General features: G+C 55.5%; 8 protein-coding genes and 1 non-coding gene across 9 annotated transcripts; 6 read left to right on the top strand and 3 right to left on the bottom strand.

The window, feature by feature from the left end:
• The first annotated feature begins 39 nt into the window (after nucleotides 1–39).
• Nucleotides 40–2,181, top strand: J3D65DRAFT_624750 (extragenic suppressor of the bimD6 mutation). The gene has a single exon (XM_066800283.1). The coding sequence runs from the start codon at nucleotides 191–193 to the stop codon at nucleotides 1,943–1,945; it is 1,755 nt and encodes a 584-aa protein (XP_066655357.1). The 5' UTR covers nucleotides 40–190; the 3' UTR covers nucleotides 1,946–2,181.
• A 158-nt stretch (nucleotides 2,182–2,339) lies between these two features.
• On the top strand, nucleotides 2,340–5,518 carry J3D65DRAFT_651439 (amidohydrolase). Its single transcript, XM_066802445.1, has 2 exons — nucleotides 2,340–3,585; nucleotides 3,632–5,518. The coding sequence occupies exons 1-2, from the start codon at nucleotides 2,404–2,406 to the stop codon at nucleotides 5,294–5,296; spliced, it is 2,847 nt and encodes a 948-aa protein (XP_066655356.1). The 5' UTR covers nucleotides 2,340–2,403; the 3' UTR covers nucleotides 5,297–5,518.
• Nucleotides 5,445–6,830, bottom strand: J3D65DRAFT_624743 (40S ribosomal protein uS15). Its single transcript, XM_066800282.1, has 7 exons — nucleotides 6,655–6,830; nucleotides 6,444–6,585; nucleotides 6,347–6,379; nucleotides 6,250–6,282; nucleotides 6,086–6,110; nucleotides 5,967–6,021; nucleotides 5,445–5,901 (listed from the first exon to the last, which is right to left on the bottom strand). Exons 1-7 carry the CDS (start codon nucleotides 6,679–6,681, stop codon nucleotides 5,761–5,763), a joined length of 456 nt encoding a protein of 151 aa, XP_066655355.1. The 5' UTR covers nucleotides 6,682–6,830; the 3' UTR covers nucleotides 5,445–5,760.
• A 220-nt stretch (nucleotides 6,831–7,050) lies between these two features.
• J3D65DRAFT_t77 lies at nucleotides 7,051–7,167 on the top strand. The gene has a single exon. It is a non-coding gene; the product is annotated as a tRNA-Leu (tRNA).
• Nucleotides 7,168–7,604: 437 nt separating this feature from the next.
• On the bottom strand, nucleotides 7,605–8,881 carry J3D65DRAFT_645931 (fatty acid desaturase-domain-containing protein; the record flags this gene model as incomplete). The annotated part of the gene is made up of 2 exons (XM_066802242.1): nucleotides 7,605–8,783; nucleotides 8,837–8,881. The coding sequence occupies 2 exons, from the start codon at nucleotides 8,879–8,881 to the stop codon at nucleotides 7,605–7,607; spliced, it is 1,224 nt and encodes a 407-aa protein (XP_066655354.1).
• A 1,396-nt stretch (nucleotides 8,882–10,277) lies between these two features.
• On the top strand, nucleotides 10,278–11,992 carry J3D65DRAFT_624737 (uncharacterized protein). The gene is made up of 2 exons (XM_066800281.1): nucleotides 10,278–11,088; nucleotides 11,142–11,992. Exons 1-2 carry the CDS (start codon nucleotides 10,771–10,773, stop codon nucleotides 11,802–11,804), a joined length of 981 nt encoding a protein of 326 aa, XP_066655353.1. The 5' UTR covers nucleotides 10,278–10,770; the 3' UTR covers nucleotides 11,805–11,992.
• On the bottom strand, nucleotides 11,809–12,552 carry J3D65DRAFT_371050 (Rpp20 subunit of nuclear RNase MRP and P-domain-containing protein). The gene is made up of 2 exons (XM_066795708.1): nucleotides 12,389–12,552; nucleotides 11,809–12,337 (listed from the first exon to the last, which is right to left on the bottom strand). Exons 1-2 carry the CDS (start codon nucleotides 12,450–12,452, stop codon nucleotides 11,814–11,816), a joined length of 588 nt encoding a protein of 195 aa, XP_066655352.1. The 5' UTR covers nucleotides 12,453–12,552; the 3' UTR covers nucleotides 11,809–11,813.
• A 212-nt stretch (nucleotides 12,553–12,764) lies between these two features.
• Nucleotides 12,765–13,499, top strand: J3D65DRAFT_553311 (uncharacterized protein; the record flags this gene model as incomplete). The annotated part of the gene is made up of 1 exon (XM_066797124.1): nucleotides 12,765–13,499. One exon carries the CDS (start codon nucleotides 12,765–12,767, stop codon nucleotides 13,497–13,499), a length of 735 nt encoding a protein of 244 aa, XP_066655351.1.
• Nucleotides 13,500–13,910: 411 nt separating this feature from the next.
• On the top strand, nucleotides 13,911–16,513 carry J3D65DRAFT_370867 (uncharacterized protein). The gene is made up of 3 exons (XM_066795706.1): nucleotides 13,911–14,232; nucleotides 14,285–14,334; nucleotides 14,386–16,513. The coding sequence occupies exons 1-3, from the start codon at nucleotides 14,039–14,041 to the stop codon at nucleotides 16,119–16,121; spliced, it is 1,980 nt and encodes a 659-aa protein (XP_066655350.1). The 5' UTR covers nucleotides 13,911–14,038; the 3' UTR covers nucleotides 16,122–16,513.
• Nucleotides 16,514–18,135: the final 1,622 nt, after the last annotated feature.

The following is an 18,135-nucleotide window of genomic DNA, read 5'->3' as shown; positions in this document are numbered from 1 at the left end:
ATGACTGAACTGCCGTGGAATTTATTTTGTGCATGTCCAGCTTCCACAACACCTTACACCCAATTTTCCTCGCGACGAGCTTTTCTCTTTATTTTCCTCCGAGGAATCGTATTTGAATCCTCCATCGCAACGCCCAGAATTATCGGAATCGCTCCTCGACCCAAGACCTTTCCGAAACGACATTCCCGCCATGGCTTCAGGCTCGCCACACCATGCTCCGCCGGCCGCACCGAATGAGCCTGCCTACGAATACGTTCCCAACCAAGGCTATGAAAAATTAGAGGGCGGTGTTACTATTTCCGGTACTCAAGCATCAGACGCAGCGAACGACACTCACCGAAACGAGTATTCCGACGGCGAAGACTACGACGACATCTTTGACGAGGCAACGGACGAAGAGGCGGACGATGACTTCGCCGCCGACGCCCTCGGCTCCGGAAACCCCAGCGACTACACCAAGAGCTACAATCGACAGCGCAAACTCCATGACCACTCGGTTCCGGAATCGCAAAAACCCAAAACCAACCCGCAGAAGCCGAGCGCAAACACGAAATCTTGGGTCGACGACCAGGTCCGCTCGCTGAGTGTCCACGCGAGCAAAATCAAACTAGACGAATCGAAATATGGGCGAAGGGAAAACACGGACAAAGACAAGTCTGACAGGGCAACGTCAGAGCAAGTGCTGGACCCTCGGACGCGGATGCTGCTCTTGCAGATGATCAATCGCAACATTGTGTCTTCGATTCATGGCTGCATTTCAACAGGAAAAGAAGCCAACGTTTACCACGCACACTCGATGCCCGAAGGTGACGAGTCAGCACCCCCGATCCACCGCGCCATCAAGGTCTACAAGACCTCGATCCTCGTCTTCAAGGACCGCGACAAGTACGTGACGGGCGAATTTCGCTTCCGCTCTGGATATTCCAAGTCCAACAACCGCGCCATGGTCAAGGTGTGGGCAGAGAAGGAGATGCGGAATTTGAAGCGTCTGCATGCAGCCGGAATTCCATGCCCGGAGCCCATCTACCTGCGGCTCCATGTGCTGGTTATGGGCTTCCTGGGAGACCGCAAGGGCTGGCCGGCGCCGCGGCTACGCGACGTACCCTCGTCGCTGAACCTCGAGGATTCGGACGAAATCGAGGCGCGCTGGAAAGTGCTGTACGTGCAACTGCTGGGCTACATGCGCAACATGTACCAAGTGTGTCGTCTCGTCCACGCCGACTTGTCTGAATACAACCTCCTCTACCACGAACACAAGATCTACATGATTGACGTGTCGCAATCAGTGGAGCACGACCACCCGCGGGCCCTCGAGTTCCTGCGCATGGACATTCGCAACATTGGCGACTTCTTCCGCTCGCGCGGAGTTGACGTGCTGCCGGACCGCCTCGTCTTCGCCTTTGTGACCGACGCTGCTGCGCCCACCGACGTGCCGGGCATGGAGCGCACGCTTGAGGAGACATGGCAACGGCGCAGCGAAGGCGCCGACGGGCTCGAGGACGGCGCCGATGGCCACATAAGGGACGACGAGGTCGACAATGAGGTCTTTCGCAAGCAATACATCCCACAGACGCTCGAGCAGGTCTACGACATCGAGCGCGACGCCGAGCTCGTCGGCCGCGGCGAGGGCGCCAATCTCGTCTACGGCAACTTGCTGGCATCCAAAGCCAACGGCCGTGACGCTGGAGACGCGACTGCCGGTGCTGCCTCCGCTTCCAACTCCGACGATGACGGAGACGATGATGAGGATGAGGATGATAGTGAGGGCGCCGGTTGGGTCGACAAAGACCCAAAGCAGCCGCGCGGCCGCCGCTTCGAGGACAAGGAGGAGAAGAAGGCGCACAAGGCGACGATCAAGGAAGAGCGGCGCGAGAAGCGCAAGACTAAAATGCCCAAGCACGTCAAGAAAAAGCTCGTGGAGCGGGGCAGCAAGGGCAAGAAATGAATGAGGACATGATTCATGGCGGATCTTTGTTTCTTTGGTGTTAGAGTGGACACGGCCACAAAAGGATTGTTACAGCGTAGCATGGCATGGCCAAACGGACAGCGGCAAATGAAAAGCTTCACGATTCTTCTGCTCTTTGCGCACTGCATGCATCCTGCGTCAATGGTCTGAGAAAAACCCCTCCACCCAGTGACGTTCGAGTAAGCTTGGGAGTCAGATTACTTGTAGCGCCGCGGATCCTGAAATGATGCTGGAACCTCATCAAAGACGTGAATCAAAGACTTGGGTTGCGCGATGAGGAGCATTCGTGCACAAGGTGGGGGAGCTTGCATGCTGCTCGGACGTGCCTGCGTGCTTCGGCATCTCGCTGACGTTATTTGTGCCTCTCGAGAACCTTATCAGTAGGTTCAGCTGTGCAAAACAAAACAACACCAACAACACCACCTTTCCCCATCAAAATGAATGACTTCAAGTCATTGCCCATGGACAGGGAAAACCGTGGTGCCCGGTCTCCGCGGCCGCATTTCCGCAAGTCTCGCTCTCTGAAACTCGTTGCTGTTGCATGTCTTGTCTTTCTAGCCTATGCCCAATGGTGTCAACTCAATGGCAATCGACCCGCCAATCAAAACCTTCATTCCTCTCTTTCTGCTAGTCGTCTTCAGAGCGACTTTGCCAAATGTCCTGATCTGCGCCGCAAGCCCAATGACCCAAGCGGAGTCCGGCATCGCAACGCCCGCGCTGCTGATGAGAGCAAGCCCACTCTCATCAGGAACGCGACAGTATGGACAGGAGAGCCAGTCTCTGGAACCACTGCCCAGGAAGCATTCGAGGGCATCGGATATACCTGGACTCAAGCCGACGTGTTTGTGGAAAATGGTCTCATCAAGAAAGTTGGCGCCGCGATATCTGAATCCGAGCTACCTTCCGACTACCAAGTCTACGATGCCCAAGGATTTCAGCTCACCAGCGGCATTGTAGATATGCACAGCCATGCTGGCGTGGATCCCCTCCCACAACTGGATGGCAACGAAGATACCAACGAGCTGTCTGCTGACATCACGCCCTTTGTGCGGTCCATTGACGGCTTGGATCCGCTGGACCATCAAATCCAAGTCATAAAGTCTGGTGGTGTCACCACGTCCTTGATACTGCCTGGCTCTGGCAACAACATCGGCGGCGAAGCTTTTGTCATCAAGCACGCCGTGGGTAAACCGGACGGCCGGTCAGAAATCAGTGCTAAAGACATGCTTGCCGACCCCGAGGGAACGTGGCGCTACATGAAGATGGCCTGCGGAGAAAATGCGAAAAGAGTGTATGGGAAAGTTGGAGAGCGTGGCCCGTACAGCAGACTCGGAGAATCTTGGGAATTCAGGCACGCATTTGAACAGGCTAGCGCCCTTGTCAAGGCGCAGGATGAGTGGTGTGATGCAGCGTCAGCTCGCGGACCTGAGCTAATGGAAAGCTACCTGCCACAAGAACTGCGGTGGGAGGCTCTCGCAGCGGTTCTCAGAGGCCAAGTCCTTGTCAACACCCACTGCTACACTATTCCCGACCTGGAAGCTTTCGTTGACCACACCAACGAATTCAAATTTCCAATCCGGGCATTCCATCATGCTCATGAGACATATATCGTCCCCGAAGTAAGTATGACGCCTAGAAGGTTCAAACAAAGTGCTAATTCTGTAGATCCTGAAGAGAGCCTGGGGCGGACGGCCGCCAGCTGCAGCCCTTTTTGCCGACAACATGCTGTACAAAGCTGAAGCATATCGCGGCTCCGAGCAAGCCGGAAAGATCCTCTATGAGAACGGTATCACGCCCGTCTATGTCAGCGACAACCCAGTCCTCAACGCCCAGCACGTGGTCTTTGAAGCTGCCAAAGCATACCGCTACGGGCTACCGTATCACGCAGCTCTGGCAGGTGTCACATCTGCGCCAGCAGAACTGCTGGGCCTGGGAGAACGCATCGGGAAAATCAAACCGGGTTTCGACGCCGACATTGTGCTTTGGGACAGTGATCCGCTTAGCGTCGGTGCCGCGCCCGTCCAGGTTTGGATTGATGGGACGGCCCAGTATGAGGATCCGTACGTTTTGAAGAAGCCAAAGACTGGACCGATCAACCCTCAGGCAGCACCACCCTCGCCAAAAGATCAGTCGTTTGAAACCAGTTCGGTGGTCTTCACTGGAATCTCAAAGATTTTGACGACGGACTTGGGAGATGCCTTGCAAGTCACTGGAGAGTCGCCTCAAAATGTTGTCGTTGTGAATGGCACGATTACCTGCGTTGGGCCGTGTCACGCAGAGCTCTCCAGTGCGAGTGCTGCGGACGTGATTCACGTCGAAAATGGACACTTGTCGCCACCATTCACGCTCCTTGGATCGACGCTCGGTCTCAGCGAGATTGACGCGGAGGACGACACGAATGATGGCAGCAACGGCAAAGGCGTTTTTAGCAGAGCTGTGGACGGCCTGCTCTTCGACAACAAGCAGCTGGCGGCGGCATACAGACACGGTGTCACCAAAGCTGTCACTGCTCCCGTGTTCTCAGGAGGCGGCTCCTACGGCGTGAGTGCCGGTTTCCTCGCCCATGCCTCGCATGCCCTCGAAGACGGCGCGGTGTGGGCGGACGAAGTCGCCGTGCACTACACCCTTGGCCTCGGAGCCAAAGACGACACGACGCCCTCCATCTCCAGCGCCGTTGGCGCTCTGCGAGACAGTCTCCTCGGCGCCATCGATTTCAACGAGACCCTTTCAACCAAGTTTTCCGCGCAATCCTACTTCCACCGCGTCGTCACGGCGCAGCTGCCTCTCGTCATATCCGTCGACAGCGCCGACACCACAGCGGCCATCCTGCGCGTCAAAGCCGCAGTTGAGCAAGCTGCCAACAGTAAAATCCGGGTAGCAATCGTCGGCGGCGCCGAATCGCACCTCGTAGCAAAGGAGCTCGCGGCCGCCGACGTCGGCGTCGTGCTGGCGCCGCTGCTGCAATACTCGCAAGCCTGGGACCAGCGGCGGTCGCTCACGGGCGCGCCGCTCACCAACGGGACGGCCGTCAACGCGCTCGTCGACGCCGGCGTCCTGACGGCCATCGGCACCGCGGAGGACTGGGAGGCGCGGGATTTGGGATTGATGGCTGGCGTGGCGTATGCGAATGGCGAGGGCAAGCTCAGTGAGCAGGACGCGTTGGCGCTGGTCAGCGCGAATGTCTATAAGATTCTGGGCTTGGATCAGGCGGCTGCGGGAGCGGGGGGACCAAGGGGCGACTTTGTGGTGTATGAGGGCAGTCCCCTGGAGACTCGATCGCGGGTGGTGGCTGTTGGGAGCGGTCAGGGGGTTGTGTCCGTTTTCGAGTAAAAGTCTCTGTTTGCATGAGACTTGTCGAAAGGGGCACCCAAACCGTCTGGTTGGTTGACGACAATGTCTGAGGGGTAGCGTGCTCTTCCACTACTCTCAATTCCACATTTGCTCCACGGACATCAAGCTATGAGGTGGGGATGTGTCATGGCAGTCGAATTGCACGAGCCGTGGGCATTATTCAATGTATTCTCCTGCAGCAGCTGCGGCGTAATAGAGGATTTATCAACCCTCAATTGAACCATCTCAATCTCCTTCCATCTGTTCGCATATTACGCGGGACAGCCTCTTGAATAGCGACCCGCAGACTCACTCATCTGAATGAGATGGTCGTTTGACCCTCTGAGTGACTGTCGCGACGCTGACAATGGGCGGCTAAGCCTAATTCATTTTCCGTGCCCAGACAGTCCTCGACCCCTTTTGTATCAAGCCATCCATCCTTGACTTCCAACAGGCGTCATGGCTTAGGACACGAGGGTGCTAGCGGTGGCGCTCTCGTAGCGCCAGCTCGGCGGAAGGACGCCGACCTTCTTGTAGTAGCGAGAAAGGCGGTGGATGCGGGATTCGACCAGAATCAGGCGGAACTTGGAGTCCTTGTCCTTGCGCTGCGGTAAATGTGTTAGCAACGGGGGCATGTCCAGCCGTGTAGAGCGGGGAATGCGGAATTTACGTTGCGCTCAAGGTGCTTGCGGACCTGGACGCCCTTCTTGATGAGCATGTAGAGACTGCGCGCAGTTGGTCAGCAAATGGAAGGGCAGTCAGTAGCGGGAGCTAAGTCAATATACGCACTCTTCGGGGATCTCAGGAGCCAGGCCTGCGTGAGACCACAAAATCATTCTGTCAGCCGAAACCGATCAGAAGCATAATAGGTTTGTTTGTGGTTGGCAATCGCGTGCCAAGCAGCAGCAGCGCGATTCAAACAGGGACCATGGTGTTGTTCATGAGAGGCATACCGTTGCCCTTCAGGATCCTGAGGATCTTGTTACCTGCAGACAAGTCAGCGATCCGCGGCGGCGCGACCGAGTCGATATTTTCAGTTCTTGTACGCACCAGTCACGACCTTGACCTGCGCGACTCCGTGCGCTGTGATTGTCCGTCAGTCTCCATCCAGCCCGTCGTTGATGCGTGTGTGCGGAAGAGGTTTTACAGTCGCGGAGGACGACGCCAATCTGCGAGGGCGTCGCGCCTTTGCGGGCGAGCTTGCAGATCTGGTCAACCACCTGATCCGGCGTGGTCTTGAGCCATGAGGCGGGGCGGCGGCTGTAGGGGATCGCACTCGACGAAATACCCTGGGTGTGTTAGCTGACCCCGTTCGCATTGCGGCAGTTTGAATTGCGCGGGTCGGTCGAGACGCGTACCTTTCCCTTGCTGTGAAGACGGCCCATGTTTTCGGATTGTCAAAAGTGGAATGAGACTGTGGAGTTGGGCAGGAGGCGTCAATGATGGTTGAAGTGGTTGTTTGGTGGAGAATGCGCGTCGCCGGCCGTGTGTTCCTTGGTTGGAGTTCGCTTAGCCGACTGCGCAAGGTTTAGCTGAATTGTCTTCAAGTCGAACATAAAAACTTCCTGTTCAACACTGAAGACAGTTTGCCTTGGTTATCGCCCAAAATTGCTTTAATAATCATTTTCTGAACATGAATTGGCACAGAACGATCTGGTTTCGACAGCACCCGGACATGCTTGGGAGAATGTCACTGAGTCATGAAGACATGTTGAGAAATATAATGTAGCAAAACGAGGCACATTTCATCAAGCGGCAACGTGGCCGAGTGGTTATGGCGGTAGACTCAAGTCAACGACTTAGCTGCTGATACAACAGCAGCCAGCATTCTACTGGAGCAATCCGCATGGGTTCGAGTCCCATCGTTGTCATCATCTTTTGCTTTTTGCTCTCCACAGGCCTGTCTGACGGGTCTTTGGTATTCTTTTGGTGGTTGGAGTTGTCCAGCGGCATGTGATTGTGGTGGAAGCTCGAGCAAGCCTAACAAAGTCCCGGCGTTTGTCTTCTTTTACGCGGGCGGTCATGAGAAGAAGAACAAATGTAGTCCAAGGTCAATGTGACGGAGGTGTGGATGAGAAATGGAGACAACCATAATGCAGGCACTGCAACGGTGATAGGCGCACAGCGACTTTGAGGATGAGTTGAAGGCTGAGACAGAGCTCTGGGGGGAACGAGCAACGACAAAGGGTCAAGAATCACGTTTCACCAGGGACAGAAAGGTATCACAGAGTGAAAAGATCTATATCTATCATGTCTATAAAACGACCCGCTGTGCCGAAAAGAACTCTATCAAGACGCGCAAGTCGCTCTACTTCTCCATCGTCTTGCCGGCCCAGACGTAGACGCCCTGGGTGCCCTTCTCCACCTCCTTGACCCAGCGGCACGTCCTGAACGTGTGCCACAGGCTGACGATGAAGTTGGCCTTCTTGTCCTCGTTGTAGAATTCGCCGAGCAGCGGGCGGATGGCGTCGGTGGCCTCGTCGGCGTAGTAAAAGGGAATGCGGGGGAACAGGTGGTGCACGACGTGGGTGTCGATGATGCCGTGGAAGAGGTGGGTGCCGATCCAGCCAAAGTCGCGGTCGATGGTGCACAGGTTGCCGAGGGTGAAGTTCCAGGTGCCCTCGGCGTAGTGCGGCACGTTGGGGTGCGTGTGGTGGAGGTAGGTGATGGCGACGAGCCAGTGGTGCACCCAGAAGTACGATTGGCCGTACATCAGCGCCACCGTCTGCCAGCCGACCTTTTGCGCGGCCAGGTACAGCATGTAGCCCATGACGGCCAGGCCGAGGTCGGACAGGATGATGAAGATGGCCTGGCGTGGGATGAACAGGACGCTCCACGGGTCGAAGTGGCTGCCGCGCTGGTTGAACCATCCCGTCTTGCCGTTGTCGCGCACGCGACTCTGCTTTCCGGCGGAGACGTTGAAGAGGAGATACGTCTGCCAGCCAAGCAGCTGGTGGAAGAGAAGCTTGCCGGCGGTGACGATGGGAGTGTCCTCGGCGAGCTCGTCCAAGGCCTCCAGGGTGACCCTGAGCTTCGAGGCCATGTCCTCTTGGGTCCTGGGCACAAAGACGAGGTCCTTTTCAATGTGGCCGGTGAAGCGGTGGTGGCGCGCGTGCGAGAACTTCCAGGAAAAGTAGGGCACCATCAGGAACGAGTGGCCAAACCATCCAACCGTGTCGTTCAGCAGAGGGTGCTTGGAAAAGGCACCGTGGCCGCACTCGTGAGAAAGAATCCAGATGCCCGTGAAGACGAGGCCCTGGGCGAAGCCGTACAGAATCCACGTGGTAGCGCGGACCCAGAAGGTTTCAATTCTGGGGATTTGGAGGCCGGCCCATGCCAAGATGGCAACAAGGATAATGTCCCGCACCAGATAGCTCATGGAGATGGCCACCGAGGGCTCGAAGCAGTGCGGAGGAATGGCCCGCTTGATTTCTCCGAGGGTAGGGCATTTTGAGATATCCCTGGACGACTTGTCGCCTTTCACGGGCTAGAGAAAAGGGTGAGTAAAGGCTGTGGCCAGCTTGCTCATGGGAAGCGCACCTGAACCTCTTTTGTTGAGGTGACTGTAACGGTTTGGGTAGCCATGGTTGCAAGTCGAGAGCTCACGCGTCGTGGGCCAATTTCACACGGCGCAGACTGTCCCTTCGATGGTCCGCCGCCGACGGCAGAGCCCAGGCATGGCCGGCCTTTTAAACTGAGCGATAGAGTGCCAGCATCAGAGTCCGAGCTGCAAGGGATAAGGATCTGGAGTGAGGCCCGTTCCTCTCGGTGGGCTTTCAGGGCGCAGACTCTGCGCGCAGACGCTCCACCCACAGTACCATAGCTCAGCGATCTTTGTCGTGAGTGGACGCAACGAAACCCGTAGGAACGCCTCGTGGGCACGGTGATTGACTCGACCAGACGGCCATCGTGGCGGATGAAAGGGAGCGCATATTGTGGTGCTGTCTTCTCAAATACTGGGCTGCAAAGAACCATGCAGAGCAGATTTGCTAGAAGTTACACCAAGATTGCTAGCCGCCACAAGATGCGGGACCGCCGCGGTGGGCTCTGAAAGCAGCCATGGTGGTTGGCTTCGAAAAAGTGTTGAAGGGCGGTCTCGGTCCTTTTCGCTTTCGGCCCTTTTCCCGTGTTCTTCGGCACCAAGCCACCCAATCGCAGGGGCTGCTAATGAAGGGTCCAGGGGTAGATCAGGGTCCCTCAGGGCCTCAAGGCACGTCCATCACCCCCGAACTCAACACGGCATACGTGGTAGTCCGCCACGTAGCCACAAAGCCATTTCACTCGTGCGTCGAGACGGTCAGCGTTCGCACACGTCTACATGGCATGGCGAGGACACACGGTGGTTTTGTTGAGTGGCAGGGATGGGCCTTTAAGATAACGAACGCGTCCATCGCGGCGAGCATGTTTGGAAACCAGGGTTGGATTTGTGTCGTCTATTGCCTAAGTGTTCCAACGATGTGCACCTCCTGTAGATCAGACAGACTGGACAAAGCCCCTGTCTGCTCGCGCGCTTGGTTCGACCAATCTCTGTTGTGAACTGGCCTCAACGGGATCGGAGCCTGACACGAGCTCCGCATTGGGAAGGCCCGGCGCTTAAGACAGTATTCCAGAACACTTCGCGAATGTCGCACATTCCCTAGAATAATGCCCGGGCGATGATGCTTACACTCCGGGGAGACAAGAAATGTCCACGATTACGCCTCAGACACAGCAGTGTCTTGTAACGGCGACTATGCCACTTCTAAAAGTGTTGGCTCCGGATAAAATCATACGGTCGATCGAAAGCGCTGAGCCCGCTGTAAGATGATTTTCGACCGATGTTGGCGAAGTGAGCACAGATGTCCTGTATGGTGCTGCACAACGCTTCCTGCACCAGAACAGAAATAGCTTGGTATCATGTTGTGTGCGTGCTACCTGAAACGGCCTCGACGCATATGTATAAATAGGAGTAGAAAGATCCAATCCAGATCTTAAAGACACGGTGGGGCCGAAGGAAAAGGGTTGAGCTGCTGCATGGAGCAACAGATTCAGGCGATGTATATCGTACTCGGAACGGCACGCGAACTGTCGAACAAACAAGCCAAAGCCCACGTCATGGATGAGCTGGTGAGCCGCACCTTGTTCTCAGCGCACGGTACATGTCCAGGTAGGGCTTCAATGTGCCGCTAGCTGCCCGGCCGGTTCCGCTTGATAAGATGCGGAGTCCCGCGATCCCCGCATCTCTTTGGTGAAGCTCTGGTCGGTGCGGACCGTCGGGCTCCGTTTTGAGCAGAAGAAATTGGCTGATTGCAATTGGACGTGAAATGATAAGGTTAGGTGGTTTTATATCAAGTGCCGAAAGCTCCGATGGTATAAAGACCAGTTGACATGCAGCATGGGAGGAATTCAAGAATTTTGCGTCAAGACCTGCGACCTAGAGCACCAAGGAACCCTTCCAAAGGCCTGCCGTTAGGTCATTGTTTCCACATCACAGCATGCCTTCAGCGACGCAGGTCCCGGAATTCCAGATCCCCGTGGTGGACATATCAGCGTATTTGCAAAATCCATCTTCTTCGGAAGCGCGACACGTCGTCGATTCTGTTCGCGTAGCATGTACCACCTCGGGATTCTTCCAGCTCAAGGGACATGGGATTCCCGCAGACTTGGTGAAAGCACTCTTCCAAGGTGCCAAGGCCCTGTTTGCCTTACCACTGGAGGAAAAGAAGGCTCTGAAGAGACCCGGAACAAACAGAGGGTACGATATGATGGGAGCGCAAGCCTTGCAACAAGATGCCTTGCCGGATATGAAGGAGGTAACGGACCATTCACGCGAATCCTTTCGGAAGGGAGCTCACAAATCGTCAAGGGTTACTACATTGGCAAAGATATCGCCTTCGAGGATGAGCAAGCGAGCCGTTCTTTCATGACGCCCAATATTTGGCCGTCCGCGGAACAAGTCCCCGAGTCCTCGTTCAAGAATCCCATGGTGGACTACTATGACGCAGTCGAAGCCCTTTGTCTTCGTGTCCTGGAACTTGTCGCTGCCGCTTTGCCATACGGTCCAGACGCGCTGGACGAGCTGAAAGGGGAGCCGATTGTTGCTTCGATGAGACTTCTCCATTACCCTCCTCAAAATTCGTCCGCTGAGAAGCAATTTGGCGCCGGCGCGCACACGGACTTTGGTGTCATCACGCTCCTCCTGACCGATGGCCTACCGGGGCTGCAGGTTCAAAACCAGACCACCGGACAGTGGGTGTCTGTGCCGCCCGACGAAAATGCTTTTGTGGTGAATGTGGGCGACATGTTGCAGCAAATCACCGGTGGCTACTTCAAAAGCAACTTGCACCGTGTCTTGAACCTGGGGGACGCTGATCGTTATAGCGTGCCTTATTTCTTTGACGGGTGCCTGGACGCGAGGCTGAAGAGGCTCGACGGCGCAGATGAAGACAGAATTCTGACCGTCGAAGAGCACATGCTCGAGAGGTTCGCGACAACGTACAGTGTAGCGAAAGAGAGTCGAGTTGGATGATGGCCTGGTTCAACGTAGGCTGACGTGCACTTCCAACACGCTGGTGTGCCTAATCCTGGTCTCGGGGACTTGATCTCTCTTTGCCTTCTCTTGGGCGGCGGTGTCGAGTTCTTCGCGGGGCTTTGATTCCGCCTCGGTAGCATTTGTGTCCTCAACGAGGTCATCAATGGCATCCACTGTACCCGTCTCAAGCCTGACGTGACAATCTTCTTGCTGCTGAAAGAACAAGGCCAGTTCCATGGCCTTTTCGATGCTCCTGCCCGTAGCTTTAATTGTGACTCTTTCTGGCTTTTCTTGTCCGTCAACGGCAGCGATTGCGGCAGACATGATGGGATCGGCGCGACGGTTTCGCTTCTGCGCGAGTGCACTCTGGGCAGCACGCTTTTCCGCGATGCTTAGAAGTTTCTGGACGCGCTTGACGGCGGAGAGAAACGGCGTGCGGACATTGACGTAGACGACTTTCTCGGTATCGGCATTTCTGAAGGGTGAGGCAATGGGAGGGTGGAGGAGCGGGCGCTTTTGGATTTTGGTGTCTTGAGGAGGTCAGCAAACGGCGGCTTCTGTGCGCATGGAGTGAGTCGCACTTGGAGGAAGTCGAGGCAGCTTGTGCGGCCTTGGATCACCGGTCTGCTTCGCGGCTTTGGCCATCGTGTTGGCACGGAGTATTGACGCGAGAGAGGTGTGCGCTGGAAGACGAGACCTGACGCGGAGACCGACGCGCTCCAAATTCCGATAGCGCGGGGCACGCACGCGTCACTCTTCCATCAGTGCACCTCGGCCAACCATACAACCAGATTATCCAACACTTTTCGACTCCGTCATTCCTCGATTCTTAACTCTCTCACCCTTTTTTGCATGATTACCTTGTCTCAAGAGAAAAAACAAAGTGCTCTGCGCATTCGATCTTTGAAACCGTCTCTCTCTCCATCCTGCAATTTTTTTGGAGCGCCATCAATCAGCATGCGTTTGGGACATCTCCGCCTTGTCAAGCCGGAGAGGCTCTGGCGCTACCGAACAGTCTCTGAATTCCAGGACAAGGCGGTATCAAGGTATCTGGCTTCCAAGGCTGATTCCTCTCTGACTCCCCCCAACCCTACCATTATTTCCTGGGAGTCCAAACCGGTTTACACGTGCGGTCGCCGAGAACTTGGTACCGTGAGCCAGCAAACTCAAGAAGCTTTGCGCATGGAGGGGAAAGCCGATTTCGAAGAGGCTTTGAGAGGCGGCCAAACTACTTTCCACGGACCCGGGCAGCTTGTGGCGTACCCAATCATCGACCTGAGAAGACATAAAATTTCGCCTCGAGATTATGTTTGCCTTCTTGAAAAGTCTGTAATCGATACTTGTGCCGAGTTTGGTGTTTCCGCCATGACAACAGACAACACCGGTGTATGGACATCTCCAAAAGACAAAATCTGTGCTGTCGGCCTACACATGAGACGCAACATCACCAGCCACGGAATCGGTCTCAACGTCACAACAAATTTATGGTGGTTCAATCGAATTGTTGCATGTGGTCTACCCGGCACGCGAACAACTTCTCTAGAACAGCAAACCTCGGTGCCTGTAAGCGTCGATGATGTTGCACACGTTTTTGTGGACAAATTCTCCAAGAGACTAGGCATCGACGGTGTAGATCAGATGGACAACGAGGACAAGTACATGAAGTACATTGGTTCTTCAGTCGAAAAATAGCCACCTCAAAAGGAGCACACCGAACTCCCTTCTAGAGCGCAGAACTCAACGGGGATGTGCGGGAGAACACCGATCGACAAGCCAAGTACCCCCACTTCGTTCCACGGTCATTGTGCGAGATCTCGCGCAGGAACCGGCAACTTGGGTATGCGACCACGATCACGATCCCGTTGGGTACCCCCCCAAAGAATGTAACTTCCCTTTTGGAACACCACCAATGTGCCTCTTGGCCTTCCCAGATCTGGCGCCAGTGACAGGCTCCTGCCTTGCGAAAGAACAGCATCTTGTTTCCCTTCAAATGCTCCTTCCGCCGCTGCCTTGTTGCTACCTCGACGCCTCTGCGCCCGTCGAAACCTGGAGACTCTCGAGTCTTCCAGTTGACTCTGTCCGTTTACACCACGCTCTACCTTAGCCATCCCATCGTCTTTGAGGGTCTGATCCAAGTCCAACTAGCCCCCAGTCTCTTTTTCAGACCCACTGATCAAAATCACTACTCCATCAACCCATCTTCACTACTAGTCCTCGTTTGACTTCGAACTATGGTCAACCAGCATCATCAGGACTACAATAAATACACGACCAAAGGGTCCACATCAGACCGCCAGGAACCTCTCACTGGACACGAGGAATCGGCGCGCAAGTCTCGACGGAGGAAATCCTCTCTATTCGAGCCCCTGATCGAGCAATCTGTTGCGGGAGATACGGCCTCTGCTGGCAAACGGCGTCGTATCCAGTAGGTCGAGCAGATTTCCCCGCATTTGAGAAGATGCTGACCAGTGGTACAGACTATTTGGACGGGGAGTGATGCTCATGGTGAAATACTACTCTTGCCTTGGTAAGTGGATGCATTGTCTTTTGAGCCAATTCACTGACCTCGCTCGAACAGGTTGGCCATTCAAGAGCCCAGCCTCGGTATGGCAGCTATCGCACGTGGATGAGACGGTGGTTCCTCGAAGCCGACCATCTTCCAAAAACTCGAACCGCCAAGATGATAGGCAACAACCGTCGAATTACGGCCCCCCCACGTCGTCCATGGATCCAAATTCTCCCTCCCTCGGTGAAAACAGTGGCCATGCGCAGAACGACGAGAGCTCGAGAGCATATTCGTCTCTGAAGACTCCACTAACGTCTGACTTCTTTGAAGATCCCCAATCAACGCAGATGAACACCAAAAGTATCAACTGCCAAAAGGCTGCGTTTGAAATGGAGGATGAAGAGCTCCAAAGCCAGGCAAAACCGAATCTATCCACGTCAGGCGACTCGCCTCGAAGCAGCCTGCCAAAGGGAATGTCTGTCAGACGTGCCGGTCTACCAAAGCCGTGGATCGATACTTCGATACTGGACGGCATAGATGGTACCCCACTTTTCAACTGCGAAAGCACAAAGCCTGGCGACGAGGAGAGCTTCGAGTCCATTTTTCTGCAAGCCATCAGAACACCTCTGCCGGACGTAGGTCCTTCCGCACCAATTAGTCCACTGGAATCCCCTTTTGGGAAATTCGACCAAGAGGCGAGCATCGACGCTCTCTTTCAACAAGCCATCAGAACACCATTACCAGACGACACGCCAGCAGCTCAAAGTGGCATTCAACTGAAGCCGAAGCCATCATCTTCAAAACCTCCAAACTACTCGCTACCACGGCCCACAGCACCGTTAGTTCTTTCTACCCTGGACCGACCCGAGAAGAACACCATCTCCAAGGCGATGTGTGTCGCTCAAACCAACCCTGAGACTACGACTACCATGGCGGAGAATAAGCCACTCGGTCGTCCTTCCCTCCTCGACCCAATATGTCTAACACCGATGCCCACGATACCTTCACTCCAACTTGATGAACCTCCTATCGTAACGCCCTTCCAAGAGACACGATCCAGCGTTCTTCCACGCATCCCAAAACGCTATTCACTTCGACTCCGCAGCCGATTCGGCTCCAACAAATCGACAAAGATGGCCTCTCAAGCCACAACAAACTCGCTCAACCAAGGAGCGTCCGACCGCTTCCAGATGTCCCGCAACTCTCAACGCGACCGCCGCGACTCGACCCTCTCGATGCAAGTGCCCGCCAAAACAGTCTGGTCGCGGTGCTCCACTCCCCTCCCGCCACTGGACCTGCCCCGCGGCCGGTACAGGCCATACGTGCCAGACTTTCCGTCGTTCGACCCGGCGCAGTTTGCGCTATCACCCAACTTTGACGACGAGGTGTGCGTCGCGGCGGGGGTGCGCTTGCCCGACGGCGAGGACGACAACGACGACGCTGACACCAGCGTCTACGACGAAGATGAAGAGGCGGCGCGAGACGTGCCGGTCTCGCGGTCTGCGCCCTCTTTGCCGCTGCTTCTGCCGCAGCACCATCGTCAGCATGAGCAGCGTGCTCCGTCGAAGCCGCGGGCTGCCCGCGCGCTGTCGTTGAGGCGCCGCTCCAGAGACGGCCTGTCGGTCGTCGGTCTGCGGCTTTCGCGCAGCGGCAGCTGCAAAGTCGAGGCTGCGCTGGCTCCGGCTCCGGCGGCAAATGCGTCGGCGTCGTTGGGACACAGCATGCTGGAGGACGTGTGCAATCGATGTCGCGTCAAGCTGGCGTCGGTCTGGCCGGGCAGTGGAGGCGCGGCGGCCGTGGCTGCTTGATGCTCGGGGTTCTTGTCATGTCGTGTCGCGTTTTGTTGTGTTGTGCCGGAGGAGCTCTGAAGCGTTTGTTCTTGATTCGAGGCGACGAAGCCATTGTTCTCTTGCGAGTATCGAGACGGCTTGATCGATCGATTGCGGGTCGCTGGCGTTCAGGGTCTGTTGTCTGTCTTTGGTTTGCTTTCTTCCACTTCTTCTTCGTCGTCGTCTTCTCTATGGTTTAGTCGCTGGAGATGCTCAGGCTCATTCTTTGACCGACTACATGTTGTGTAGTCATCAGTGTAGTCATGGAGATCAGAGCTTCAGAGAGCATGCTATGAATGCGTGGTTAACCACACCTCACATTCCAACCCTTCAGATTTACTTCGGTGACTTTTTTTCCATTCGCGGGTGGGAAGTTTATGCTCCACGCTAGGGAGGAATCAAGCAAGCAAGCAAGCAAGCCCATTAGACTGCACGAGCAGGAAAGGCAAATGGTCTGCGGGTAGTAGAGAAGACGGTTTCAAGTATATGTTAACGAAGTAAGTCTGTTCGAGTTGAAGCCTATGCCGCCGTTGCGCTGCCCATCCAGTCGACTGATCAGCCTCCTACCGATGAGCGACCGTCTGTCAGCAGAGAGCAGCACTGCTATCTACCTAGGTACCTACCGTACCTTGCCTGTACCTGTGCCTACATACGCCCAGCCCCAGCCCCAGCCCCAACCCCGATGCCTTCTGGCCTGCCTTCCTGCGCCTTCTCGGCACACCTCCGCCCCAACCCAACCATACCAAGCACGTATTGCGCCCACCTATCGCCTCGCGGTCGGCGCGCCAATGAAAAAGAAAGGGAGCGAAGGAGCGAGAAAAGCGAAAAAGCAGGCAAGGAAGCGAGTAAGTGAACGACCGTAGTCGGCTCCTTGGTTCACCCAAACGCCGAGGGACGACAACGACAGAGACAGAGACAGAGGCAGAGACAGAGGATGACAACTGACTGACGTTTTGCGTTGATTGAGAGAGAGAGAGAGAGAGAGAGAGAGAGAGAGAGAGAGAGAGAGGAAAGGCAAGGCAAGGAAGGAGGAATGGAAAGAAGCGCGGCGGCTGCGGCTGGTATAGGCTGGCCAGACGGACGGACGGACGGACGGATGTACAGTACAGTATAGTATAGTTGAGCACCCAACAACGAAGAGACAACGAGAGAGAGGACGAGGGAGAGAAGGAGGGAGAAGCGTGCAAAGGTGGGGGAAACCGAAGAAGGCAAAAAACATCGGATGAGCAACCAACACAACACAACACGCAAGCGACAGGCTCAAAAAAGTGTAACCCAAGTTCGACGGCTCAATATATGGACGGTCCGCACTGTCAAGACCAGACAGAGAGGTACGAGTGAGAAAGAATCGAGGCCAAGGGCGGCGTGCAAGTAGCAACAGAAGCGGAAGCAAGTAGGGAAACGGGATTCGGGAGCGTAGAGGGAAAGCCCAGGAGTTTTTTGCTGCCCTACACCATCTCTGCCTCATGAGAGTGCAACCAATTTGTCCGTTGGCCGCACCCCCGACCGGCCGACCGGTGACTCGACAACAACGCGCCACCAACATATGAACTGAGAATGCGAACTGAAGAAGGCCCCCCCGCAACGCCGACGACGCCAAACTCAAACGCGCGCCCGCTTCTTGCAGGCTGAGGTGTCCAAATGCTCCATTTGTTTGTTTCTTTCCATCCGTGTGCCCCCATCCATGTGCCCATGATGCTATGAAAAGTCTCGGTCCGAACAGAATGGAGCGTGGAAAATGAATTCAAAATCCTTGCCTGGACACACAGGCCGAGAGGTCGAGAAGACGAGGAAGTGTTCTAAAGAGAAGAAGAATGCACGATCGAGGTACTCCCGAGCATGCCACGGCAGCCAGTACGAATCCTGATCTCCGAAGAAGAAAGCCGGTCCGAAGCGAGGGTATTTGCGTTACTCGTATTAAAGACAAATTTCGTGTCCCAGAGGGAAGAATGTGGAAAAAGTTTCTCCGACGTGGCCTGCGCCTCATGGCTCA

The sequence above is a fragment of the Phyllosticta citribraziliensis genome (assembly GCF_038025025.1).
Source record: "Phyllosticta citribraziliensis strain CPC 17464 chromosome Unknown J3D65scaffold_6, whole genome shotgun sequence".
Lineage (NCBI taxonomy): Eukaryota > Fungi > Ascomycota > Dothideomycetes > Botryosphaeriales > Phyllostictaceae > Phyllosticta > Phyllosticta citribraziliensis.
This window is presented reverse-complemented; position numbering and strand designations above follow the sequence as displayed.

Bases quoted from the DNA above. Each gene is read 5' to 3' on its own strand.
- J3D65DRAFT_651439 (XM_066802445.1), top strand. From the start codon at position 2,404: ATGAATGACTTCAAGTCATTGCCCATGGACAGGGAAAACCGTGGTGCC. The intron at 3,586-3,631 runs GTAAGTATGACG...CTAATTCTGTAG, and splicing joins AGACATATATCGTCCCCGAA to ATCCTGAAGAGAGCCTGGGG.
- J3D65DRAFT_624743 (XM_066800282.1), bottom strand. From the start codon at position 6,681: ATGGGCCGTCTTCACAGCAAGGGAAAG. The intron at 6,586-6,654 runs GTACGCGTCTCG...TAACACACCCAG, and splicing joins GTCTTCACAGCAAGGGAAAG to GGTATTTCGTCGAGTGCGAT. The intron at 6,111-6,249 runs GTATGCCTCTCA...GGTCTCACGCAG, and splicing joins CAGGATCCTGAAGGGCAACG to GCCTGGCTCCTGAGATCCCC.
- J3D65DRAFT_370867 (XM_066795706.1), top strand. From the start codon at position 14,039: ATGGTCAACCAGCATCATCAGGACTACAATAAATACACGACCAAAGGG. The intron at 14,233-14,284 runs GTAGGTCGAGCA...CCAGTGGTACAG, and splicing joins GGCAAACGGCGTCGTATCCA to ACTATTTGGACGGGGAGTGA. The intron at 14,335-14,385 runs GTAAGTGGATGC...TCGCTCGAACAG, and splicing joins GAAATACTACTCTTGCCTTG to GTTGGCCATTCAAGAGCCCA.
- J3D65DRAFT_371050 (XM_066795708.1), bottom strand. From the start codon at position 12,452: ATGGCCAAAGCCGCGAAGCAGACCGGTGATCCAAGGCCGCACAAGCTG. The intron at 12,338-12,388 runs GTGCGACTCACT...GACCTCCTCAAG, and splicing joins GCTGCCTCGACTTCCTCCAA to ACACCAAAATCCAAAAGCGC.
- J3D65DRAFT_624737 (XM_066800281.1), top strand. From the start codon at position 10,771: ATGCCTTCAGCGACGCAGGTCCCGGAATTCCAGATCCCCGTGGTGGAC. The intron at 11,089-11,141 runs GTAACGGACCAT...CAAATCGTCAAG, and splicing joins CCTTGCCGGATATGAAGGAG to GGTTACTACATTGGCAAAGA.
- J3D65DRAFT_624750 (XM_066800283.1), top strand. From the start codon at position 191: ATGGCTTCAGGCTCGCCACACCATGCTCCGCCGGCCGCACCGAATGAG.